Consider the following 22,863-nt stretch of genomic DNA (forward strand, 5'->3'; position numbering starts at 1 on the left):
GGGCGCAGGGTGGCTGTAGCTGAAGATCATTTGCTTCCAGTCATCACCTCCCTGCCCAGTTAATGAGACGAGCGACTCGGGACACGATGGCCCTTTCCGCTTCTGAGCCCATGTTTACACAGATGGGTGCCCTTTGTTTTCATAGCAATGCAGGAAAGGTCGTTCCAGTCCGGCGTAATAAGCGTGACGCATCGGGGCCTTTGTGTCGTGTCACAGTGAGCGTGCGACCTTCAGCAGGGACGCCCCTGCAGCCATCTGTTTTTGGAGGAAGCTCTGCTGGCCTATCTCCCGTCACATCTCGGCAGTGAATAGGGCCAGGCGCGCTTGCACACATGCCGACGGTAGCGCCCGGGATCTCTAAGTCAAATCGCACGTCTTCGGGGAATGGCGCTGAACAGTTTCACTTAAAATAAACAAACACCTGACATTCTGGTGACTCTTCTATTGCATGAGCCTGAAAGATCAAACGGGTTGTTATTCCCGAATAAAGGAAAGTGCCGTATCAGCAAAAAGAGATCTTTGTGCTTTTTTTTTTTTTCCTTCGACGTGATTTGCTTCTTTATAAAACGGAGCGCTTTCTTTTTTTTTTTTTTTTTTGTTTCCCAAAACTGAGCGCTCAGAATCAAGTTAAAGAAAAATCTGTTCTTTGTTCACCCCCCTCCCCCCCACCTTAAATGTTTGACTTATGTTTCCAGTCCATGTGTAAAACAGGTGGAACCGATTTAGTGTGGAGAAAGAAAACGAAAGCACGGTATTCTCGGTACTAGCTAAATAATACGAGCGTCTGGGACGCAGAAAGGGTCGTACCCTGATTTCTACACTGTTTCTTCCATTTGCAGAAGGAATGCTCCAATTTTGTCAAAGTGCTCCAGCCTTTTAACCAAACCCACCTTTACACTTGCGGGACGGGGGCCTTTCATCCCGTCTGCGCCTACATGGAAGTGGGACGACGCCCAGAGGTAAGATGGTACCTATTATTGTGCTCCTTAAAACACGAACCGCTCATCCAGTGCTGGAGACCCAAGGCTCAGCCCTTCGCCTGCAGGACTTCTTGATGTTCAACAAGTACTGTTTGTTTCTTTCCGAGCATAACACAGATGAATCATGTTCAATTTTCCTTTCGCATTTCGTTCAGCAGCGTTGCCAAGATCAAACATTTCACAAAATATTTATTGCTATAACATGTGGTTTAAATAAATAGTGAAGGATTCTCATAAGTCTTCAGATTCCGAGTTTCTCTGTACTTTTCGTGAACTAAGTTCTGTGTAAGTTTTATGTGTGCATGAAGTAATAAATATCGAGTGTGTATTTTGTAATTGTAGTATTTTAATCTTTGATTTTTTTTTCACTTAAAGTGGGAATTCTATTTTCTGGAGACAGTAACTTGTCAATAATATCCTTTCAGACAGGATTTAATTATCCAACACCTTTTTTTTTTTGTTTACACTTTTGCTTGAAATTGTAGTGACAAACATTAGACTGGACCTTGGTATTTTAATAGTACATGCATTCTTAATGTAATATTTTAATCACAGCCTTTAATTGATTACAGATGCCAGGCTTTACGGTTTCCCTAAGTGCAGTATTACTTTTCTTCTGCCAACAGGAGAAATTAATGTTAGTTAATAATTAACTTTATAATGAAAAGAGAATAAATGTTAGTTTTTTAACTTGCCTTATTTGGTACATTCAGGTTTGCTACATTTTCTTTTCAGGTTTTTGTAGGATTTATACACACACCAGACAATCTATTAATTGAAAATGGAATAATGAACAATAGAAATTTATTAGAGTAAGCCGCATGTATTCATTTTACAGAACATAAACATCCAAAAAAAATCAAAGGACCTCTCTGTTATTAAGCTTTTATTGATCGTGACAATGTCAGTTCCCAAAAACAGTGTCAGCAAGCTGCTTATAATGGGACAATTCCATTCAAACATCTGAGTAACCACTTTTAAGATTCAAGGTTGCGGAGAAGCAGAGTCTACCCTGATGGCATAAGGCATAAAGCAGGGTATATCCAGGATAGGATACTAATCCTCACAGAGAAATTACACACACCTTTTTACTTATATACACATCTTCAGTGTCATCCATTTTACATTTATTTATTTAGCAGACACTTCTCTCCAAAGCGACTTCCAATGAACTCTATGTAGTGTTATCAGCCCACACACCTTATTCACCAAGGTGACTTACACTGCTAGATACACGACTTACACTGGGTTACTCATCCATACATCAGTGGAACACACTTTATCAGTCACACACTGCGGGTGAACCGGAACGGCATGTCTTTGGACTGTGGGAGGAAACCCACACAGACACAGGGAGAACATGCAAACTGCACACAGGCTGAGCAGGGATTGAATCCACATTCTCACATACCACCTAGCTACTGTGAGATGGTAGCACTACTTGCCATGCTACCCATTTTCCTGAAACACATATCTTTGGATTGTGTGGGAAAACCAGAGCACCCACAAGAAATCATGCAAACTCAGGGAGAACAAGAAGACTCACTACACACTGAAGAGGGTCAAAACCCACCTCTGAACATACAGTGCAGGAGCTCTGAGGCACCGGTGCTACCTGCAGCCCCCCCTTCACAGTTAGCATGTCATATAAGGCGACTTATCTGAGAAATGAGAAAGAAAATTGTAGAATTCAGGTAGAGAAAGTTTCTCTGCAAATTTAGTATGTTGTGTTATCTCTTTAATTTATTTTTTCACATCCACATACTGCATTTCTTGATATTTAATAGCCTCTAAATAAAAAAGGGGGCATGGTGGGTTTGGCCTGTGCCTTCTCTCTGGTGGGTCTGGGGTTCACATCCTGCTTGGGATGCCTTGCAATAGACCGGCATCACGTCCTGGGTGCATCCCCTCTCCTTCCAGCCTTACGCCCTGTGTTGCCAGGTTAGGCTCCTGTTCACCGCGACCCCGCTTGGGACGAGCGGTTTTGGATGTGTGTGTGTGTGTGTGTGTGTGTGTGTGTGTGTGTGTGTGTGTGTATAGCCTCTAAATAAGCAACAACTGGGTTTTTTTTTCAGAAACTCTTTGACTTTGTCCTGCCTTTGTAGTCATCAACACCCTCTGCTCCAGCAGCCCAAAAAATACATGTAGGATGCTAAGTGTGTTAAATGCATTTCTTTTCAAGATGAAACATACTTTGAAGTACAGTGAAGTACAGTATGTTAATAAAAGCACCAAAATATATCAGGGCTGAAATTATGAATGTGATTGAATCAGTCATTCCTTTGGCTTTGTGAATTAATCTTGTCAATCTCCCACTAACATCACATTTGAACCTGAAATATGTTTTAATTAAATGTTTCTTGGCTAAAGTGAGCAAAGCTACTGAACTGTTATGAAATATGAGAAATGTGAACGGCACCCAGTATGCTTCATGAAGGACATGCAATATGGGTTTTAATATCACAAATTGCCATCCAGTGGTCAAGCATGACAATTGACTGCTTCTAAACGATTTGCTGATTGCCCCCTAAATGGTTTCATTTGGCAAATGAAGTAGAAAATTAAAAAATGTTTTATAGTTCAGGGATCTTCCATGACTCTAAAATGGAATTGCCATTTTCTTCTGCAAAAAAAAAAAAAGTCAGTGATGCATGCCGACACATTAACTTTTCCTCTCGTATGAGTATAATTTTCCAGAAATGTAATGGGGAAATAGTGTGTGCTTTTCAGTCTTTTTTAATATTGTTAACAGATTGTAGCATAAGCCATAGCCAAACTGACGACATAAATCAACAGTACAATAAGTGTGTACGGGGCACGTTTGAAAGTTCCACTTCTGTAACTAGGACAGCATCTTTCGGCTGGAGACGTCACACTGGGAGAACGGCCGAGGAAAGAGCCCCTACGACCCAAAGATGCTGACTGCTTCCCTTTTGGTTGGTGAGTGTGCCAGGAGATCGCCGCAACTGCTATTCGCCAACCCCTCAACCCCGGTGAGAGCTACCCTGCTGATATAAATAGGAGTCGGGGGCAGATGTCACGTCCCATCGTTGTTCTTATTACTGCCGTTGTTTTTTTGTTATGATTACCTTTGTTCAGTATCATGTTAACAGGACCAATTCAGGGTATGCGCTTTTCTCCAAGGTACAACAGCAAGACTTGTCTTAGAATACAAACTTGATAAGCTAGTGTGACTCTGAGCACTGGGTCCTGCTGCCTTGCCTGCAGTACTCTATCCTGTTGCTGTTGTATTTTAATATTCACCTTAGTGGTCGATTATTTCAGAAGAAGTTCATTGTTTTTAATTCAGTTTATCTTTATAGAGAACTTTTAACACCACCGTGACACAGAGCACTGAAAAAAGTTACTGTAAATTATCCAACATTACAGTAATAATAATTATAGTTCATTATAGAGTAAGCCAGCTGGCAGCTGAGGAGAAGAAAACAAAAAACTCCTAACTTTAAAGAAAGGGAGAAAAATAAACTGCTGGGAGTCCAAGTAAAAGTGACTGCTCAGTCCTCCTGAGCATTCTGCTGTAGGGGCATGGGACCTGTATGGACATGTCTCACACACAAAAGACCTGTACAGCTGTCACAACTGCGCTGTAGTCTGTCAAAGCTAAATTTGTTGTCGAGACTCAAGGTTGCTGATCCCATCGGTCATGGCATGCGGTCATTGGCTCTTGACAACATAGTACATCAAGCATTCTTGTTTACTGTTCCTCCTGACTCCACACCAATGCATCATGCTTAATACCAAAAGTAATGTCCAGAAGTCAAAGCCACCATGATGCTACGACCCATTTCCTTCGTCTGAAGACAGAGATACAGAACACCACCACGCCTAGGCTTTTACCACTTTTGGAGGAATAGTCTCACTCTTTGGAGCTTTGAAACTGATTTCCACTATTTGACCTTAAAGTCTGCCCTGCAAAAATGGTTTACTTGAATAATCCTGGGAGGGCGGTGACTCAGACTTAACACCTCATTTGCTGCCACCCGAAGGCTCAGACACATTTTTGCTGGTTTCCCGATGGGGTAGCCACAGAAAATTGCCACAGTGGAAGCCATCCAATATGGAATTGTCCTGTTGTGCCAGAAGCATAATGGCCCAATACTCCAACATTGTGTTAAGAAAAATATGTAGTACAATATATAGCATTCTAGTGAATATTTCACTTCTGTCTGACTTTTTCCTTCTCAAGAATGCAAATCTTCACTTTTGTTTTTTGATTAATCAAACCATCTGTTCTTATAAGAAAAAAGGCTGCTTATGTTGTAAAAACAAAACGTATATCAGCAGTATCTTGGGAATTGTTGAACTAGGCAGTGCATGTGAACGTGCCGCTAAAGACAGAGGAAGCCGATGTCTGTGCCATTTGCAGCTTATCGCACACTTTTGTCTGCGTCTCCAGAAAGCAGTGAAGTGAGAGAAGAAAATACTTTCTGCATTTGGAGTAGCAGTCGTGACTTGATGGGCCCCAATGGCTGATCCCCAGAAAGATAATGTCAGAACCACAACCCAAGGGTAGTCTTCTATGTTGCCCTAAAGGTCCATTTACGATTTTCTTTGCTTCGTTTCATGTGGATAAAAAAGTGCACTGTGGACTGGCGGTTGCTTTCGAGGTTTCAGAGGCTGAAATTTTGGATCAAACTGGACTGAAACTCTCATTAGAAGCACAAATGATGGGACTGAGGTTATTGCACTTTCGACATGTCGTGCCAAAATCAGATCATCTTGAAAAGATGGTGACACTGGGAAAGAAGGGGACAACAAGAGACCTGTTGGGTGGAATCAATCACAGTGACAATGGCTACGCTCTCTTCAACACTAAGGACTCAAGTGGAGGACTGAGCATTCTGGTGGCACTTATTGTGGCCACCAAAAACTGACATTGACTGAATGGAACAAGAAAGCAACAAATCCTCACTATGCATCACCAGAGCATAACTCTCCTGAGAAGTCCAATGCAAACATGTAGAGTATATGGTCAAGCTTGTCTGTGGAAAACTGTTGTTCTTTCATCTCCCGGTTTCCCCTTCTTTTCTCTAAGCCCCTCCTTGAGAGGCTGCTACCTCACTGTTAGTGTCTTGGCCTGGCAAATAGGAATTTCACACCATTGCTTTTAGAGTGAGAAAAATATACTTGAGTTATTTCTCATGTTGGTGTAAAAGGTCAGGGGTACAATATGTGTGAAAAGCCGTGTCTGTACCTATCGACTTACATATGGAGTGTGTTACAGTCCCGTTTACTCAATCTTAAGTCTTGGTATCTGCAATGTCTTTATGGTGTTCCTGTATTTCAGATGGGGAGCTATACTCTGGCACATCAGCGGATTTCATGGGAAGGGACTTTGCAATTTTCCGTACGTTGGGACCCCATCATCCAATCCGAACGGAGCAGCATGACTCCAGGTGGCTAAATGGTATGGAAGTGTGTTATTTCACTCCAGTCTAGTAAAACCTCACCTTCAGTCTTGTGCTTTGCACTTGTTTGACTTGTTTCATTCATTCATTCATTCATTCATTCATTCATTCCCATTCATTCATTCATTCATTCTTTGCAGTTTTCAAGTCCATTTTATGTTTATAGGTTATGCTGAGATCACATGTACATGTATATGCAGACAGTGTAGGGAAGATGAAGTTCTTCAAAAAGACCTCTAGTTTGCAGAAGATTTCAGTACTGTTGAGCAAAGCCAAGGTTGCAGCTGTAGGTAGCAAATAGTCTTGTTACGTTCTCTGTAATTTGCAGACTAAAGGATCACAGTGTACAATGGGATCCCTTTCTTCCTCTTAATCCAACCTCTCAATGACACGGAACTAAGAGGATAAGTGGTATTAGATAGCGTCTCTTCATAACCTGCTCGTTTTTGATGTTCCATGCCCACTTCAAACGTTTACAGGTCCATAAAGTCTGCTCTGTTTTATTGTCTGTATTAAAAAGGGAATTATGAAACACAATGGGCAAATTCATGGTTGGACAATGATTTGAGGTATTCCCATAGACTTAAAACATACTTAAAACATACGCACAAATAAGCCTGTATTTGTGCTTTGAGTCTCAACCCAATTTCCTCTGCATAAGTTACAGTCGTTTGCTGCTAGCAGTGAGTTTCTTGTACATAAAACATGACCCTCTTCTTATAATAATCCTTTGAGATCAGCAAGCATTTTCACTGTGGTTATATTATTATTTTTTCAATCTACATCTATCTTTTTGTCTGCTTACATCTGTCCATGTCAGATGCATTCATTGTCGTTTCTGTAGGAAGAGGGTAATCTGGGGATTTCTGCAATATCCTGCACAGACAACAAACATTGTTTCCTTTGTTCAAAGTTATGTAAGCACACGCTTTGCTGCTACTGAGACAAATATCTGTGTTCACTTCAAAGGACTTTTTCCATCAAATATGTCAGCTGGAATGATTTAGCAAAAATTCATACTCCTATGCCCCATTGCCTGCATCTGGACTTGTATATTTTCCAGTTTCAAACATCTTGCATTTTTGGCCACTCTTTGGTTAGGCAGTCACTCTGTAGAGGTTGGTCAAAGTTTCAGCTTGTGGAGCAATTTGTTTTGCCCCAGTGTGTAATATTGGACAGATAGCTTTCCGGGTAAAGTCAGTTTAATTAGTATTTGCCCTGTCAATACCAATTTTCTCAATTCGGCCTGGGACTCAAGCCCCCGTCCCTCTCAATAGATGCCCAGAGGGGATCTGCCATTGACTTGGTAATGCAGGCCCTCTGTTGAATTTTGGCAAAGTGTCCAGCACGGAGATTAGGGAGGCGAACTGGACACGGCGCTCGTCCACGTCAGGCCAGCGTGACCAACGGTGCTGACGGCGTCTTCCGGGGTTTGCGCCCACTGACAGAGATTCCAGCTCTCTGTTTGCGAGATCATTCGTTTCTGCTGCTCAGCCAGCTGTCGGCTGAGTGTCCCCAAGCGGGAAAACAATCGGAGCAGTTGGCTGCGTGATCGAGCCCTGGAGCGGCGAGGAGCCGACTCAAGGCAAACAATCCTCGTTCGGCGTTGGTTTAAGCATCTCGCCGCAGAGGCCCATGGATGAGAGAGCTCAGAAAAGCCTGTGCTTTTGTCGTGCTCTTTGTGTATTGATGGCAAAGAGGAAGATTTAATGAACTCAGCGCAGAAGGTTTCCTTGGTACTGCACATCTGTCCAGCAATGTTGTGTCTGTCATTTGCTCACCAGTTTGTCTTTGTTTATTCAGTGTATTTCAAGGATGTATTCCATTTGTGTGACTTCACTGCGGTTATGGTGCACTCTTTGTCACATCACTTGTTATGTCTCCCGCTCGGCTTCTGACAGGGCAACACAATGCTGCACGATTTGATGCGAAAATTACATTCCTACAAACACAGCTGAGCTTTTTAGTCTTGGAACCTCTGCTGCTCTCCATCAGTAAACACGTACCACATGGATTCTTTTATACTTTGCAGTACTTCCGAAATGATCTCGCCCAAAAGGAAATGTCGTTGGGTTCACAGTGAACATGGACTGCAGCTGGGTTGTAGAATTTAGGCCAAAATAGGGAAAAAAGTCTTCTTTTTAAAAAAAAAAATTTTGATACAGACTATAATTGGACATGTGCATAGTTATTGCATGACTTCATTTAGTGGCAGTGATAATGAACTTCACAGGTCTGTTGGATTTGACCTTCTTTGATCAGTTTATTGGGAATGTTTAATAACAAGGCACAAATAAGCTTATTAGAAATTGGAAGGATCTCACTGGATGTCACCCATCCCAGTGGGCTGTCATTGTAGTTTCCCCACAGGTTTTTGTATACCTATACTCTCCTTAGGTGCCTGAGCCTAAAAAACAGACTATCCACAGAAGAGCTTAATATTTCAGAAATCTCCATGGCAGAAAAGGAAAAGGGAAGGAATACAAGTAAAAATATGATGGATTAACAATAATACACATGAATGAATATCATCCAGTGAAAAATAGAATGAGTAGGTAAAACATAATTAGCATTAAATCATAGTGATATAATGAAGGGTCAGTGTGACTGTGAAAAAAGTTAGTACACTCCAACAGACCAGTTGCCGTCTTTGTGCTTGTCGCTCCAGACCCCAGGTTCGTAGGAGTGCACCTGATCCCCGAAAGTGACAACCCTGAGGACGACAAGATCTACCTGTTCTTCCGTGAGAGTGCCATGGATGGGGAGCACACGGGGAAGGCCACACACGCGCGCGTCGGACAGCTCTGCAAGGTGACGTCCCGACAAGGGAAACAGAGGAACGACCCCAACAGAAATAAACCCTGTTTCACATCTCTCCGGAGTGCAACCTGTTAAGTTATTTAGCAAAATCTGGAGCATAAAGAGCTTTTAAACCTTTTTTGTTACAAGTGTGTGTCTGCACAAGTTCCCCAATGCATTATCTGTATGTTTGGTGTACTACGGTAAGAATCACAGTAACAGTACACTACCGAGCGGGAGGGGCAGCAACTTGTTGACACATGTTTTTTCTGTAGCTGTTTTGCTTTTTATGCCACAGCAATGGCAGGTCTTTCTCATCTGTAACAGTCACAAAAGTGACTTTGACATCATTTATCTGTCAATGGGCCCATTTTCAGAAATACTAGCGAACCTACCAATATATTCCCAGTGATACATGAGCTGTTAATTAAAAGCACGAGCTATAGGGAATGAAATCAGATTTACAGCTTCTCTAAGGGGGTTGTTTTCACAGCCGTTATTTGGGAGACTGTAGTTTGAATTTTGGACGTGCGATTTTTTAAGCTGTCCTCGCAAGTATGATGAATGCGTAGGCCTTTTGCTGTAGTTCACAAAGACGCCAGCTCCTGCAAAGACTAACTTCATCATCGAATCTTCAAAATGAACAAAACGCATTGTGTACTAGGGACACCCCAGTGAGTCTTTGTCAGCACTCATACAAAGCCAGAAGAAATATTATTTATTTAGGCAAAGCTTTTCTCTAAATCGGCTTACAGTGCTACTTCTGTGCAAAAAGCTACTTACAGCTCACCAATTTACACAGCAAACTGAGTTTACTGTCTCTTTTCAGGGTAAACACTGTACTTAAAGATAGTGCAGTAGGAGGGGGCTTCAGACCTGTGTGTTTGGGGACTAATGCAGTAGCTCTAACCACTATTGCAAACTGTTAGACGTATCTTGCTGAAATGGCACCCCTTTGATCATGAAGAAATGCATTGTGGGTATTAGCTGCATTGAGCTGTTTCAGCATTCTGTCAGAATTGAATGTTAATAATATTGCTCATCTTAATGTCAACCTATGTTTCTCTCCCCAAAAAAAGTGTGTATGAGTAAAATGAAGAAAATGAAATTAAGCAGATATTTGCATTATACTGTACTTATTTGTTTGAATGTTTTTCTTTCCTTTCCGTATTTAACAGAATGACTTTGGAGGCCACAGAAGTCTGGTGAATAAATGGACCACCTTTTTGAAAGCAAGATTAATTTGTTCCGTACCGGGCAACAATGGCATCGACACTCATTTCGACGAGTTGCGTAAGTCTCCGCGGCCTGTCCTCTCGTCCAGGGCCTGAACGCATGTTTTCATTACTTCGATTTAATGCGATTCTCTTATTTTTAGAGGATGTCTTTCTGATGAGTTCGAAGGACCCAAAGAATCCAGTAATATACGGCGTGTTCACAACATCCAGGTACTTTGTTTTCTTCTCCTTACTCCTCTTCCCCTTTGTGTCTCAGATGAATCTCCACCTTGCAAAGCCGACGGTGGTTTGCAAGAGGTCTCAGAAGAGATGAGTCTCACTGCAATCCACATATTGTTTCTGCCCACTAATCCTTTTACAGGTGACCATTTGCTTGACCTCCCCATGCCAGAAACGGGGAAATTCCTCTTAGAGATCCGTTGGCGCGCGTACCTGTTTCTGTTGTTCGGATCGCGGTGGGGCCTGAAAATCTTGTTAGCGTGAAAAGCGGCCCTCGTCTTCCTTCGGGACCTTTAAATAATGCTCCCGAGGCACACAAAAGTGTGCGTGCAGCTAAACAGTGCCTTGCCTTGAATAAAAGCTGATTGGAAAGTCGCGCCGGTTCACTGAGATTAGCCTGGTGCTTTCATGATGGGAGTGACATTTCCTTTACATGCATCCTTTCATGCATCTGCATGTGAGAGTGCTTTTCATGGGAGCAGCACATCAAAACGATGTGCAATTTAAATAGTTGAATACGGTCAAAAACTTTTCCTTTGAGAAAGAATCGAAACAGGATGTTTTTGTGTGCGTGCTTTTTTTTTTTTACACCGCCTACCACGTGCACTGAGAAAAGGAACGACGGAAAATTTGAATTACCGCTGTAAAGATCTGGCTTGCTCAAGTGGTAAATTGTCTGATTGGATGTTTTAAATGAATCTGATTCATTGGTGCAGCTTTTTTGAGACGCCTCAAAGGCACCGCAACAGAAACAGCGCTGTGGCCGAATGTGAAAACAATTAGCGCTGTGATTAATTGAATTTTCTCTACATATCCTTTAACAAAAGCCAACACATGCATATTTCGCTGTGTCATAATCACTGTGCGGGGGTGACTGCAGGGAAATGACATTTCATCATTTGGATTGATCTGCAGTTATGTAGAGCCTGGTGCTTAAAGGAGAATGACGTGGTGATGTTCTCTCCTCCTCAGCAACATCTTCAAGGGGTCGGCAGTGTGTATGTACAGCATGGCGGATGTGCGGAGGGTCTTCTTAGGGCCGTACTCCCACAGGGATGGGCCCAACTTTCAGTGGGTGCCCTTCCAGGGGAGGGTGCCCTACCCAAGGCCAGGCACGGTAAGTAAAGGACACCGCCCTCTTTATGGCTCATATGGTACCTTTTGGACTTTGCATCAGCAGCAAAACTGTCTGTCGGTTCACAGTGTCCCAGCAAGACCTTCGGAGGGTTCGACTCCACCAAGGACCTCCCTGATGATGTCATCACCTTCGCCAGAGCCCATCCCGCCATGCACAACCCGGTGTACCCCATCAACAACCGGCCCATCGTCACCAAAACGGATGTAGACTACCAGTTCACGCAGATTGTCGTGGACCGAGTGGAGGCGGAGGATGGGCAGTACGACGTCATGTTCATCGGAACAGGTCTCAGAGCTTGTCTGCATGGAACGATTGGCGCTTGAAAATACATACCTGTACTCACCGACATAAACCACTTCAGTCGTGTGGCTCTCCAAAAAAGATCAGACCAGTGTGCACCAATGAGAAAGTTCGACATTACAGCAGAACCAGTTCCACAACTATAAACTTTTAAGTGGCCCAGGAAGTGCACAATTCCAGATTCATGCTCTTTGTTCTGTTTTTAAGATGTCGGCACTGTTCTGAAAGTGGTGTCCATTCCCAGAGAGACCTGGCATGACCTGGAAGAAGTTCTCTTGGAGGAAATGACAGTCTTCCGGGTATGATGTCTCATTATTTATAAATAAAATTTACCACCCTTGCAAAGTTATTTGTAACTCAACAAAATGGCCTCTGCACATGATTGCTTTCATACTGATCACGGTAATATTTTTTTTGAACCGTTCCAAGAAGCATTTTTTTTATTCTTCGTGCACACAAATACTTTCCTCATCGCTTCGCTCGGTTCACAGTTTCCTTGACAAAGATGTTATGAAACAGCCTCCAAAGCTCCATTGCACTCCATCTGAGTGTCAAAGCAACCCTTCGATGCATCTGATCTTCAGGCAGATTGAAACGTGCGGCTCGGTGCCCCGATGGGAGAGGCTGGAAGACGGCCATGCGTGGGCTCCTGCTCTCGCGGGTCATGAAACCACTTCTCTGGGATGTCAGCGGTTCAGAGAACGCCAGTGATGAGCTCAAGACTTTCCGTTGCACATTCGCACATCTCCACCAGAGCGGGACGCAAGCTGAGATGTTAATGGCGCTCTCCGAGATGCCGAGATAATGGGATGCCGAGCGGCTTTCTCTCGACACCTCATAGCGTCGCTGAAAATGACACTTAAGGCTTTGAAACAAATCTCACTGTTTGTGCTTCTCTCCAGGAGCCGACGGCCATCACAGCCATGGACCTTTCAACCAAGCAGGTAGATCTTCGGTCGAGTCTATTTGGATAAAGTTTTCCTTTTTTTTTATTTCTTTCTTACAGGAAATGGAATCAAGAAAAAAAATCACATTACACATTTCTGAACCGCTTGTCCCACATGGGGTCACAGGGAGCCGGAGCCTACCCGGCAACACAGGGTGTAAGGCTGGAGGGGAAGGGGACACACCCAGGACAGGACACCAGTCCGCCGCAAGGCACCCCAAGCGGGACTTGAACCCCAGACCCACTGAGAGCAGGACTCTGGTCCAACCCACTGCGCCACCACACCCCCCCTAAAAACACACCTTAGTAAATGATTAAAGACAAATAATGAATGGTGATAAATACTGTACTAGTTTGGTGTTTTCAGTTCAATTAACATTTATCTGATTCTTTTCCCCAGAACAGCTGCTTACAGTGTTAAGCTGCTTACAATAATTTACCCACTTATACATTTGGGCAATATAGGGTAAGTACCTTGCTCAAGGTAAGATTTGAACCTGCAGCCTTTGGGTCCAACAGCAGCAGCTCTAACCACTACGTGACTAACTGGAAAATACATACACACCCACACACACGCGCACATACAGACACATGCGTTCCCCATTGATCAGGAATAAAAGGAAATAATTTCTTGCATGAATTATATCAAGTTATGGGGCATGTTTTTTCAGTCTTGTAAAAAAAAAAAAATAAACATTATATATACAGCGCGGTCCAAGGAACAGCTAAGATACTGCGCAGAACCCTCAAGCTCCCCGGCCTCTGGTAGAGGACCCGAGCTTGAAGGAGTAAGACCGCCCACAAAAGGGGGCGAGTAGGGATTTTTTTTTTTTCTTTCTATATTTATTGCAGTTGTAAGCTTGGGGATATTTCATTTCCATCAGAAAGGCACTATAAGTGCAATGTATAGTTCAGGGAATTCTGTTGTCATTCTAAACAGGGCAGCAGGTGGCGTAGTGATTAGAGCTTCCAGCTTCCACTTGAAGGACCTTTGGAATCCCATCTCCTGCTGTAGTAACTTTGAGCAAGGTACTGAATTACTACAGTAAAACTTACCCAGCCATATAAATGGGTAAATAACTGTAAGCAGATTAACACTGTAAGTCATTTTGGAGAAAAGTGTCTGATAAACTAATAAATGGACTTTGCTTTCATATTATAAAGTTTGATCAAAAGGGGGCAATCAGAATGCCAGCTGGTAAGTAACAGGTACACATGTCAGGTGTGTTTCCCTACCCGTTCATCTGCTGCTGCTTCGTCATCTTAATGTATCGCAGGAATTTACACAGCAGTAGATATTATTGCATGTGAAAGGATGTTTTTCCAGAACAAATGTTTTGCATGAAATCCGGTTTACAGCGTGTGCTTCGGGCCTCTTCTGGAGTAAAGCGTGAACTAAGATGACCCTAAAAATCGGCACTGCTTTGGCAGGCCTTACGCCTCCGTGCTCATCGATTTTTCCCAAAAGGGGGAAGAACAATGTCGAAACTGAAATAATGAACTTTGTTTTCGTCTTTAGTCAACAATAACTATTTTAGCCCGTTAACTTTAAAAGTCAGCGCAGTTTCTGTTTGATGTTTGTCTCCAAAAGAACTCAAATATTTTGAATCAGTAAAACTGGCTTATTGGTGCAGAGATACAATGTCTGGAGCGCAAAGCTCAAGATGGAGAAATGTTGGAAATCCAAGTGGCTGGAGGGGTCCTGCTGTTGAACCCCGAAAAGCTGCTTTTATTCTGAACTGTGACATAGTGGTTACAGCTGCTGTGTATGGACTCACGGGTTACAGGTTCAAATCCCTCACCCCATTGTCATACCCTTGATCGAGGTTCTCAACTTGAATTGGCCAAATAAAAAGTACCCAACTGTAAATAATTGTAAGTTGCTTTGGAAAAGCATCACGTTGTTGGATAATTGTAAAAGAGTCCACTGGCTACGAGACTGAGTTTTTTGGCATATTTCTGATTACTTGGGATTTTCTTTGAAGAAAACAGCAGTGATGGCTGTATTTTTCCATTGTTTTCAGCTGATAGCTAAATGCATTTGAATGTGTGCATCAGTGTGTGCTTTGCGTGCCCTTACACAAATGAAAGAGCAATATTTATGTTTTGTTTTAACAGCAACAGCTGTACCTTGGTTCTGACATCGGCATTTCCCAGATGCCCCTGCACCGCTGCGATGTGTACGGGAAGGCGTGCGCCGAGTGCTGTTTGGCCAGAGACCCGTACTGCGCCTGGGATGGCACCGAATGCTCCCGCTACTTCCCGACGGCCAAGAGGTAGGCGCTCCTGCAACTGCATGGCTCTCCAGGAGGTGCCCAGGTCCTCCAAAAATATTTGCCTCCAGAGCAGAAATGAGAAACAGACGCGTTGTCCTGCGCTGGACGTGCCAGCCAGGAAGAAGAGGAATGTTTTCGGGGAAACCATGCAGCGCGAGGCCTGAGAAGATCTTCTTTAACTCTTTGTGAGCTTTCCTTCAGGCTTCCCTGGGTCACGACTGAATTGTTTAGCAACCCATCCTAATCCGTTGCGTTGGATTGTGGGTAAATAACTCATATCTACAGCAAGGAGTATAAAAGGATATACATTTTGAGGTCTTTCACTTTAGTCTGCTCTTCTTTGTCATTGAGTCATCCACACACTGAATGAAACTGCTTGTCCCAAGCGGGGTCGCGGCGAGCCAAAGCCTAACCCGGCAACACAGCGTGCAAGGCTGAAGGGGGAGGAGACACACCCAGGATAGGACACCAGTCCATCACAAGGCATCCCAAGAGGGACTCGAACCCCAGACTCGCCAGCGAGCAGGACCCGGCCAAACCCACCGCACCCCCCTTTAAGCCATCTCTCTGTTAGCTGTTGAAAGAGTGGTGTGTGAAGGACATGACAAATATTTTTCCAATTAAAATATTTCCATGTGTGTGTTATCAAAATGGATTGTATGATTATAGTTAGATTGTTAGACATGTGCTCACAGTGACAGTATATTGTACTTTTTTCTGCTTCCACTGAAATGCTTCTCCATTCATTGCAGGATGGATATCATTCATGTAATTTAAAAGCTTTAAAAGAATTTGTGTAAGTCACACAACCACAAAAGGTTTGAAATCCAAAGTCTGTAGGTCCTCGCTTTTAGCTCCATGTGACAGAATGAAATCCCTCTGACCCTCAGAGCTACTGAATCCCTTCACGCATTTGACAATGATCTCAAAATCCTCTGGCCTTGCAATGTTAAGATACTTACAATTATTTTACCATTTATACAGCTGGGTAATTTTACTGGAGCAATTGAGGGTATGTACCTTACTCAGTTTGTACTTCAGATGGAGATGGGACTCAATCCTGCAACCCCTGGGTGCAAAGGCAGCAGCTCTTAATCACTACACTACCAGTTGTCCAAGCTGTATTTCCAGCACTACTCAACTCTTTTTGTCTGAAAAACCTTTTTGTATTTTTAACATTTTTTAATTAATTTATTTATGTCAGCAAAATGGTGCAGTTTACTGAGGAACTGAATATTTAAGCAGACATATTTTATGAGAACTCATAGATCCAATTCCCACACTGGGCGCGCTTGTTCCTCATTAAACACATTGACAAGGAAAATTACCTCATATCCGTGTTTTCTTGGACAGCCTGAGTACAACTGCCATTTGGTACCGTTTTCTTGAAGATTGAACCCATGAATAAAACAAAGTAGCCTGAAGGTGGATCGGGCGCAGTGACTGAACTACCTAACTGAACCACACCAAGCCGTTGAATGTACATTAGCATGACTGCTCACACCCCTCATGAATTACAGAAGACGGACGGGGTGGCGGGGGCATCAAAATTTAACTGCTTCGTATACACAAGCCTCCTGGGGTCATTTCTGCCACATGGCATAGCGCCCCGGCTTGGGCTAATGAATGAGGCCTCCACTGATATCAAACATCCACAGCTTCTTCTGGTCCTTCTCCATGTTAAAACTGCGTCCAGGTAGAGACAGTTCACCAAAGAAATAATGTGTACGTGTTGCAAAATTTTTGAGCAACGTTGTTAATAATAATAATAATAATAATGTTATTTTTTATTTATTTATGTGCCAACTGCCAGGTGTTTATGTTTATGGAGACAGCTAGCAGTGTAGTGGTTAGAGCTGCTGCCTTTGGATCCAAAGGTCACGGGTTTGATCTCCCCGTCCGGCTGTCGTACCTTTGAGCAAGATACCCTAAAATTGCTCCAATAAAACTGGGTAAATAATTGTAAGTCGCTTAACACTGTAAGTTGCTATGGAGAAAAGCGTTGAATAAATGTCATAACTAATTCTCACCTTCTTTCCTTTTGCTGTAGACGAACAAGACGCCAAGACATCAGGAACGGGGACCCCCTGACCCAGTGCTCGGACCTGCAACATCAGGGTAGGCCTCGGCATGTCACAGCCGGCACAGCGCTTTGCGCCGTGACGGAACGAACAAGCGGGGCTTTCTGGTGGCATTCCCCTCATACACGGGCCTCGTTGTTTCACCCTTTCCGTTTTGCAAAGAGAAAAACATGGTGAATTCCTCCTCTGGTGTCTCATGAATGGCTATTGCACGCAGATGCTCGTGTGACAAACTGAACATTTTTTTAATGATTTGCTAGAGGATATAAAACAGAAGGTACTGGGGAAAAACAAAAACAAAAAACAACAAAAAAAAAAAAAAAGTGTTTTACGAGGAGCCGCATTGTGAAGTTTGGAACGCTGTGTTTCCAAAGGTTTTAATTAGTCTTGGGAGTCCCATGGAGAGACATCAAGCTGCTCGTGGGTTGGACAACTCTCCAGTGCTGTGTCCTTTAGCTCTCTGTTGTAAATCTTAATTTGTGGAGGACGTTCGCTTGTTAAAGATGCATTTTTCTCCACGAAGGGCTGTTTTATAGCGGTCCTGCTGGTCTTTGGAAAAAATGCATGTCCACACTAGACAAATCACACATTTATTTCTCTCTTCAGACGGGTGCCCGGATCACTTCTTCATTGTATTTACCGAAACCAGCTGAGCTTCAGATTACAGCAGGGGAAGTCAAAGAAAGAGCAAACAATGGAACTGCAGAATGGTTGTGCTCCGCCGATCATTACGGCGCAGGATCCGTTCGGAAACGCAGCTGGTGGAATTGTCATGCTTGACGTGATGGAAGACAGTGCCTTATTTAATGAGTAACAGCGACTTAAGGGTTGGCTTTCTTGGCGCACTAAGCATTTTTTACACTGTGCATAGCTGTATCATATAAGCAGTTCGTCAACTTATGAACAGAATTGGGACCAGTGGTCTGTTTGGGACTTTCTTAGTTTGTAACTCCAATGTCACTTTTACCACTAAATCATAATCAGTAAAAGTGATGAAAAAATGACTATGAAAAAAAAACTATGAAAAAAATAAAAACACCGCAACTCTTCTATCCATCGTCCATTCTCAGTAACCACCTGTCCAGGGCAAGGTGATGGCAGGCTAGAGCATATCCTGGAATCATGGCACGTAAGGCAGGGTGAACCCTAGACTTGACTCTACTACACTGAGTCCACATTGCTTTATTTATTTATTAACTTCAGATTACATTGGAATTAAAAGTCATTTAGAATTATGGAAAATAAAATTCAACTCCACCACCTCCTGTTCAGTTCTGATTGATGTATTCGTCACATCAACATGTCTGAAGGTGAACTTGTAGCCAGTTTCGACTTTTATTATCCGCACAGTCAATAAAAGCTTAATAATGGAGATGTCAGTTTATTTTAGGTTAGGGTCTGTCAAAGTCTAGGACATAGCTAAAATAAATTAGGAATACTTTTCACTTCCGTCTTGCTACTGATTGCTGAGACTCAGGATCATCGGACAACTGTAAAAACTGTGGAAGTGAGTTGAGTCAATGCGGACCCTCACTTCTACTGTTTGAGCTTGTTTTATAGTATTTACTAGTTTCTGGCTGCGGAAAACAGAGTTCAGGAATATTAGAGAAAATAACAGTGAAGAAAATAGATAAATACTCTGGAAAGTGTTTGCATCCTCCGTCTGCAGCTCAGGTGTGCTGTTAAAGTGATGAGGAGCAAAGAATGATGATATGTACATCAGAGAGTAAACGCATTACACAAATTGAAATTGGACACTTTGTAAAACAAAGAAATTCCTCAGAGCATTATGAAAATTTAACAGGTTAATGGTATTCGTTCTGTTTTTACAACATATTGAAACATAGGCCTGGTTTATTGAAATATTTCATATGGGCACCAGATTTGATATGTAGCACATTTTATAGGAAAACCAGTGATGCCTTGAAGCATTCTGTTTCAGGTTGTAATTTTGATCACATGTGTGAAAGATGTTTAATGGTTGAGTTCTTTGTGCAGTACAGGTTTGGTCATGCTTTGACCGGCCAGATGACACAACTGATTTCAAGCAAGAGGAAACAGATATACTGCTAATGAGCCTTTACCCACGCTGCTTTCCCTAAATGTTTTCTCACAGCTAATAAAAGGCATTTTTATGATAAACAGTCTAATTTTTTTTCTGATAGATGATTTGAATGGCCTTGGAAGTCTGGAAGACAAAATCATCTATGGTGTGGAGAATAGCAGCACTTTCCTGGAGTGCAGCCCAAAGTCCCAGCGAGCGCTCATCTACTGGCAGCTCCAGAAACCAAATGAAGAGCATAAACAAGAGGTAAACTTTGCCAAAATAAAAAAAACTACGCATACACAAACCACATACTGATACTTTTTTAAGTTTTACCAACTGCAGCAGCTATTTGCTCTTTGTCTTTTTTGCTGTTATATAATAATCACAACCTTCAATGACTACTCTAGGACAACACCAAAGGGAGTCGACCCACGCGAGCCTTTCAGGACAGTCCATAAAAAAAAGACAATAGAGACCTTTGCAGAGGTCTTGCTTCTGTTTACTCTGCTAAACATGTCTTGTTTGACCCACTCCAGTATCGTTGTTCTTGTGCTGCTTGCCTGTTTTGATCAAAACCAGCCTTAGGTCAGTTGAACCCATTTGACCCAATGGGGCCCTACTGAAAAATCAGGAACACCCTACAGAATATCTTTGGGTGGGGAGTTTTTTTGAAAATCTGGATTTTCACATTTTTATTGCTCCATGAATATTTTTGACAATACTAGTGGTGTCAGGGGAAAGTTTCTTTCCCAGATTAAAATGGATCAAATCTTATTTATGGTCAAACATGCTCCAAGGTAGACTCAACAGCCTTGCAAACTTATTCTTATAATGTGTTGAAGCTAAAAGCTTAAGACTAGGCAAAATTTCAAAAGAGTCTGCAGAACAAAAAGCAAGAACAATTTCTTCTTCAGTAGAAATCAAAATTGCAAAAATTATGAAGGGAATCTGAAAACAGTTCAGAATTAATTGATTCTGTGACGGCAAGGAAAAGTATGTACCAGTCTGTTTGTCCTGTTGCTCTACTCATATATTTTTCTTTAGTGACCCATTCCCGACCTGTTAGAGAAAGGCGTAGCCTAATTGACGAAACGCGGCTGCATGCGGACAATGGGCCAAGACCGCACGGCAGGAGAGCGTCCATGACAGTCCATTGCGGTTCGTGACCGTCACGGTCCGAATGACCTCAGTCATCCGAGACCGAAAAACCCGCGTGATGTTACACTCATTATGGAAGCTGTCATCACTTGTTTTAACTTCATCCTTTTGGAGCTTGTTTGGATCACGGTTTTATTTTGCTTTTCTATTCTGCCATTGTTACATATGTCTTGTTAAAATTTTGGAGTTGTGGGTGTTCTCCGCGGGGAGCAGAGAAAGCGCTCCAACGCAGCTGAAAACACAGTGACGAGAATATTTGTTTGAGTAGCTGGCCTCTTTGTCTTTGGGTGGAAAAGGTCCGCGTTGGAGCGTCATGCCGCGCTCACAGACAGGAGCAGAGAAAACATTTCAGGCTGAGCAGCCACACCACCAAGGCATATATTATGGATCGTGACATCTCCTCCCCTAAAATAACTCTTGTTGCAGCACATTTGGCTCACGAAGCTTATAAAGGCGTCGCACAATGAGAGTAGAATAACAGGAGGACTTCCAGCTCAATGCTTGCCCCTTTGTTCGTGTTCCAGATCAAACCAGAGGACAGGTTCGTAAGGACAGAGCAGGGCCTTCTCATCCGGAGCCTGCAGAAGGACGATTCCGCAATCTACTACTGCCACGCCGTGGAGCACGGGTTCATGCAGACGCTGCTCAGGGTCTCCCTGGAGGTCATCGACACGGAGCGCTTGGAGGAGCTGCTGCACAAGGAGGAGGACGGCGGGGCCGAGGACACCAAAGTCAGGGAGGGCCCTGGCCACCTCCCCAACCAGAAGGTGTGGTACAGGGACTTCATGTCCCTCATCAACCACCCCAACCTGAACAGTGTGGAGGAGTTCTGCGAGCAGGCGTGGCGCCGCGAGCGCAAGCAGCGCCGGCAGAAGGCCCAGAGCAGCTCGCCGCAAGCCAGCAAGTGGAAGCACCTGCAGGAGAGCAAGAAAGGCCGCAACCGGAGGACCCACGAGCTGGAGAGGGCCCCGCGGAGCGTCTGAGCGCGTCCGAACGCTCGGCCCACCATCCCCCCGGCTGACTTCCAAACAGACACTCAACTGGAAACAAGCGCGAGTGTGCCCCAGGCCGGAGCGGTTGCGCTGTGAACACGATAGCAACGACTGGAGAGAGAGGACTGGAGGCACCTTCACGTGTCGATCTCCACCAAGGACGGACCACTGAAATTTGGACGCGTGAACAAGTTCCTGTAAATAGTTGATAGCGAGGACTATGTGTTGCATTGCTCTGGGTTCCAGTTTCGTTCTACCCTTTTATTTTACTGTTACTGTAAAGCTTAAAAACATTGTCATCTTAGAAAAGGATAACAGCATTAACTGAAGTACATGCAGGACTAAAACGGTTCACTGGGTCCAGCAAATAAACGCTTAACTATTTGCTTCTTTCGACAGACATATTGACCGAAAGGCACTTCAATCAACATTACAATTCAGTCAAGTATTCAGCCATCTGTTTTTATTTTCTCATCCTGCTCAACAACAGGAGGGCTGGCCAGTGATTCCAGTGTTTGTTTTTAGGAGACCTTACAGAATGGAAGTCCTGAAAGAAAGAAAGAAAGAAGGCCTCAAATGATACAGAAGTGGCACATTCTGAGCAGCGTTTTCCTGAAATGTTCTGCTATCTGTCCTATTTATGATAGACGGAAGACGGTGAGATTCTCAAACACCGCGCTGATGTGTGGAGCACATCGGTGAAGTGTCAAAGATGAGCCTTTGACGATCCTCTTTGCTAAGTTTACTCTTCTCGAAATGCAATAGGTCAGCGTGCATCGTGCAGAATACGGGGTGATCTGTCAATAATGTCAATAATCTGAATAAGCTCTTCCACGTCTGATTACTATGTAAACTTTTTCCAAATGGAATGTTTTATTTTTGCATCAACAGAGTTCTATCAAAAAAATATTTCTGAATAGTTATTTGTATTTTATTGTATATGTTCTTGCTTTACCACACAAACTACTGCATCTCTTCTGTCTTGACATTCTTGCCTAAGTTATTGAAATTTTCTCTCTTTTCCCTAAATGAAATCCAGAGTATATTCACATTAATGTGTTTCTGTCTAAAGAGCAAATCTTCTCATTCTAGAATTTAACTTTATTGGACAAAGGATCGTCTTTTTTTAAACAAAATAATTTGCTTCTACTGCATGAAATCAGTAAACCACCAGTACCACTTTTTCCAACATATAAAAGAACTTGGTGCCACTTACATTTTTAAAGTCAGTTCTGTGTTCCTTTTAACTGAAGAATTTAT

At 43.1% G+C, this 22,863-nt stretch overlaps 1 protein-coding gene across 1 annotated transcript in view; it reads left to right on the forward strand.

Annotated features, from left to right (window-relative positions):
* LOC108936519 (semaphorin-3A-like) overlaps positions 1-22,165 on the forward strand; it is a 47,524-nt gene extending 25,359 nt beyond the window's left edge. Inside the window, exons 4-17 of the mRNA XM_018755927.2 lie at positions 840-959; positions 3,827-3,920; positions 6,289-6,408; positions 9,078-9,220; positions 10,387-10,501; positions 10,587-10,656; positions 11,638-11,782; positions 11,869-12,088; positions 12,311-12,402; positions 13,006-13,047; positions 15,168-15,325; positions 17,376-17,443; positions 19,572-19,717; positions 21,136-22,165. Of these exons, the coding sequence (XP_018611443.1) occupies positions 840-959; positions 3,827-3,920; positions 6,289-6,408; positions 9,078-9,220; positions 10,387-10,501; positions 10,587-10,656; positions 11,638-11,782; positions 11,869-12,088; positions 12,311-12,402; positions 13,006-13,047; positions 15,168-15,325; positions 17,376-17,443; positions 19,572-19,717; positions 21,136-21,594 (1,992 nt within the window). The 3' untranslated portion in view covers positions 21,595-22,165. The remainder of the gene's footprint in view (positions 1-839; positions 960-3,826; positions 3,921-6,288; positions 6,409-9,077; positions 9,221-10,386; positions 10,502-10,586; positions 10,657-11,637; positions 11,783-11,868; positions 12,089-12,310; positions 12,403-13,005; positions 13,048-15,167; positions 15,326-17,375; positions 17,444-19,571; positions 19,718-21,135) is intronic.
* Positions 22,166-22,863: the final 698 nt, after the last annotated feature.

This window comes from Scleropages formosus, chromosome 24 (assembly GCF_900964775.1).
Source record: "Scleropages formosus chromosome 24, fSclFor1.1, whole genome shotgun sequence".
Lineage (NCBI taxonomy): Eukaryota > Metazoa > Chordata > Actinopteri > Osteoglossiformes > Osteoglossidae > Scleropages > Scleropages formosus.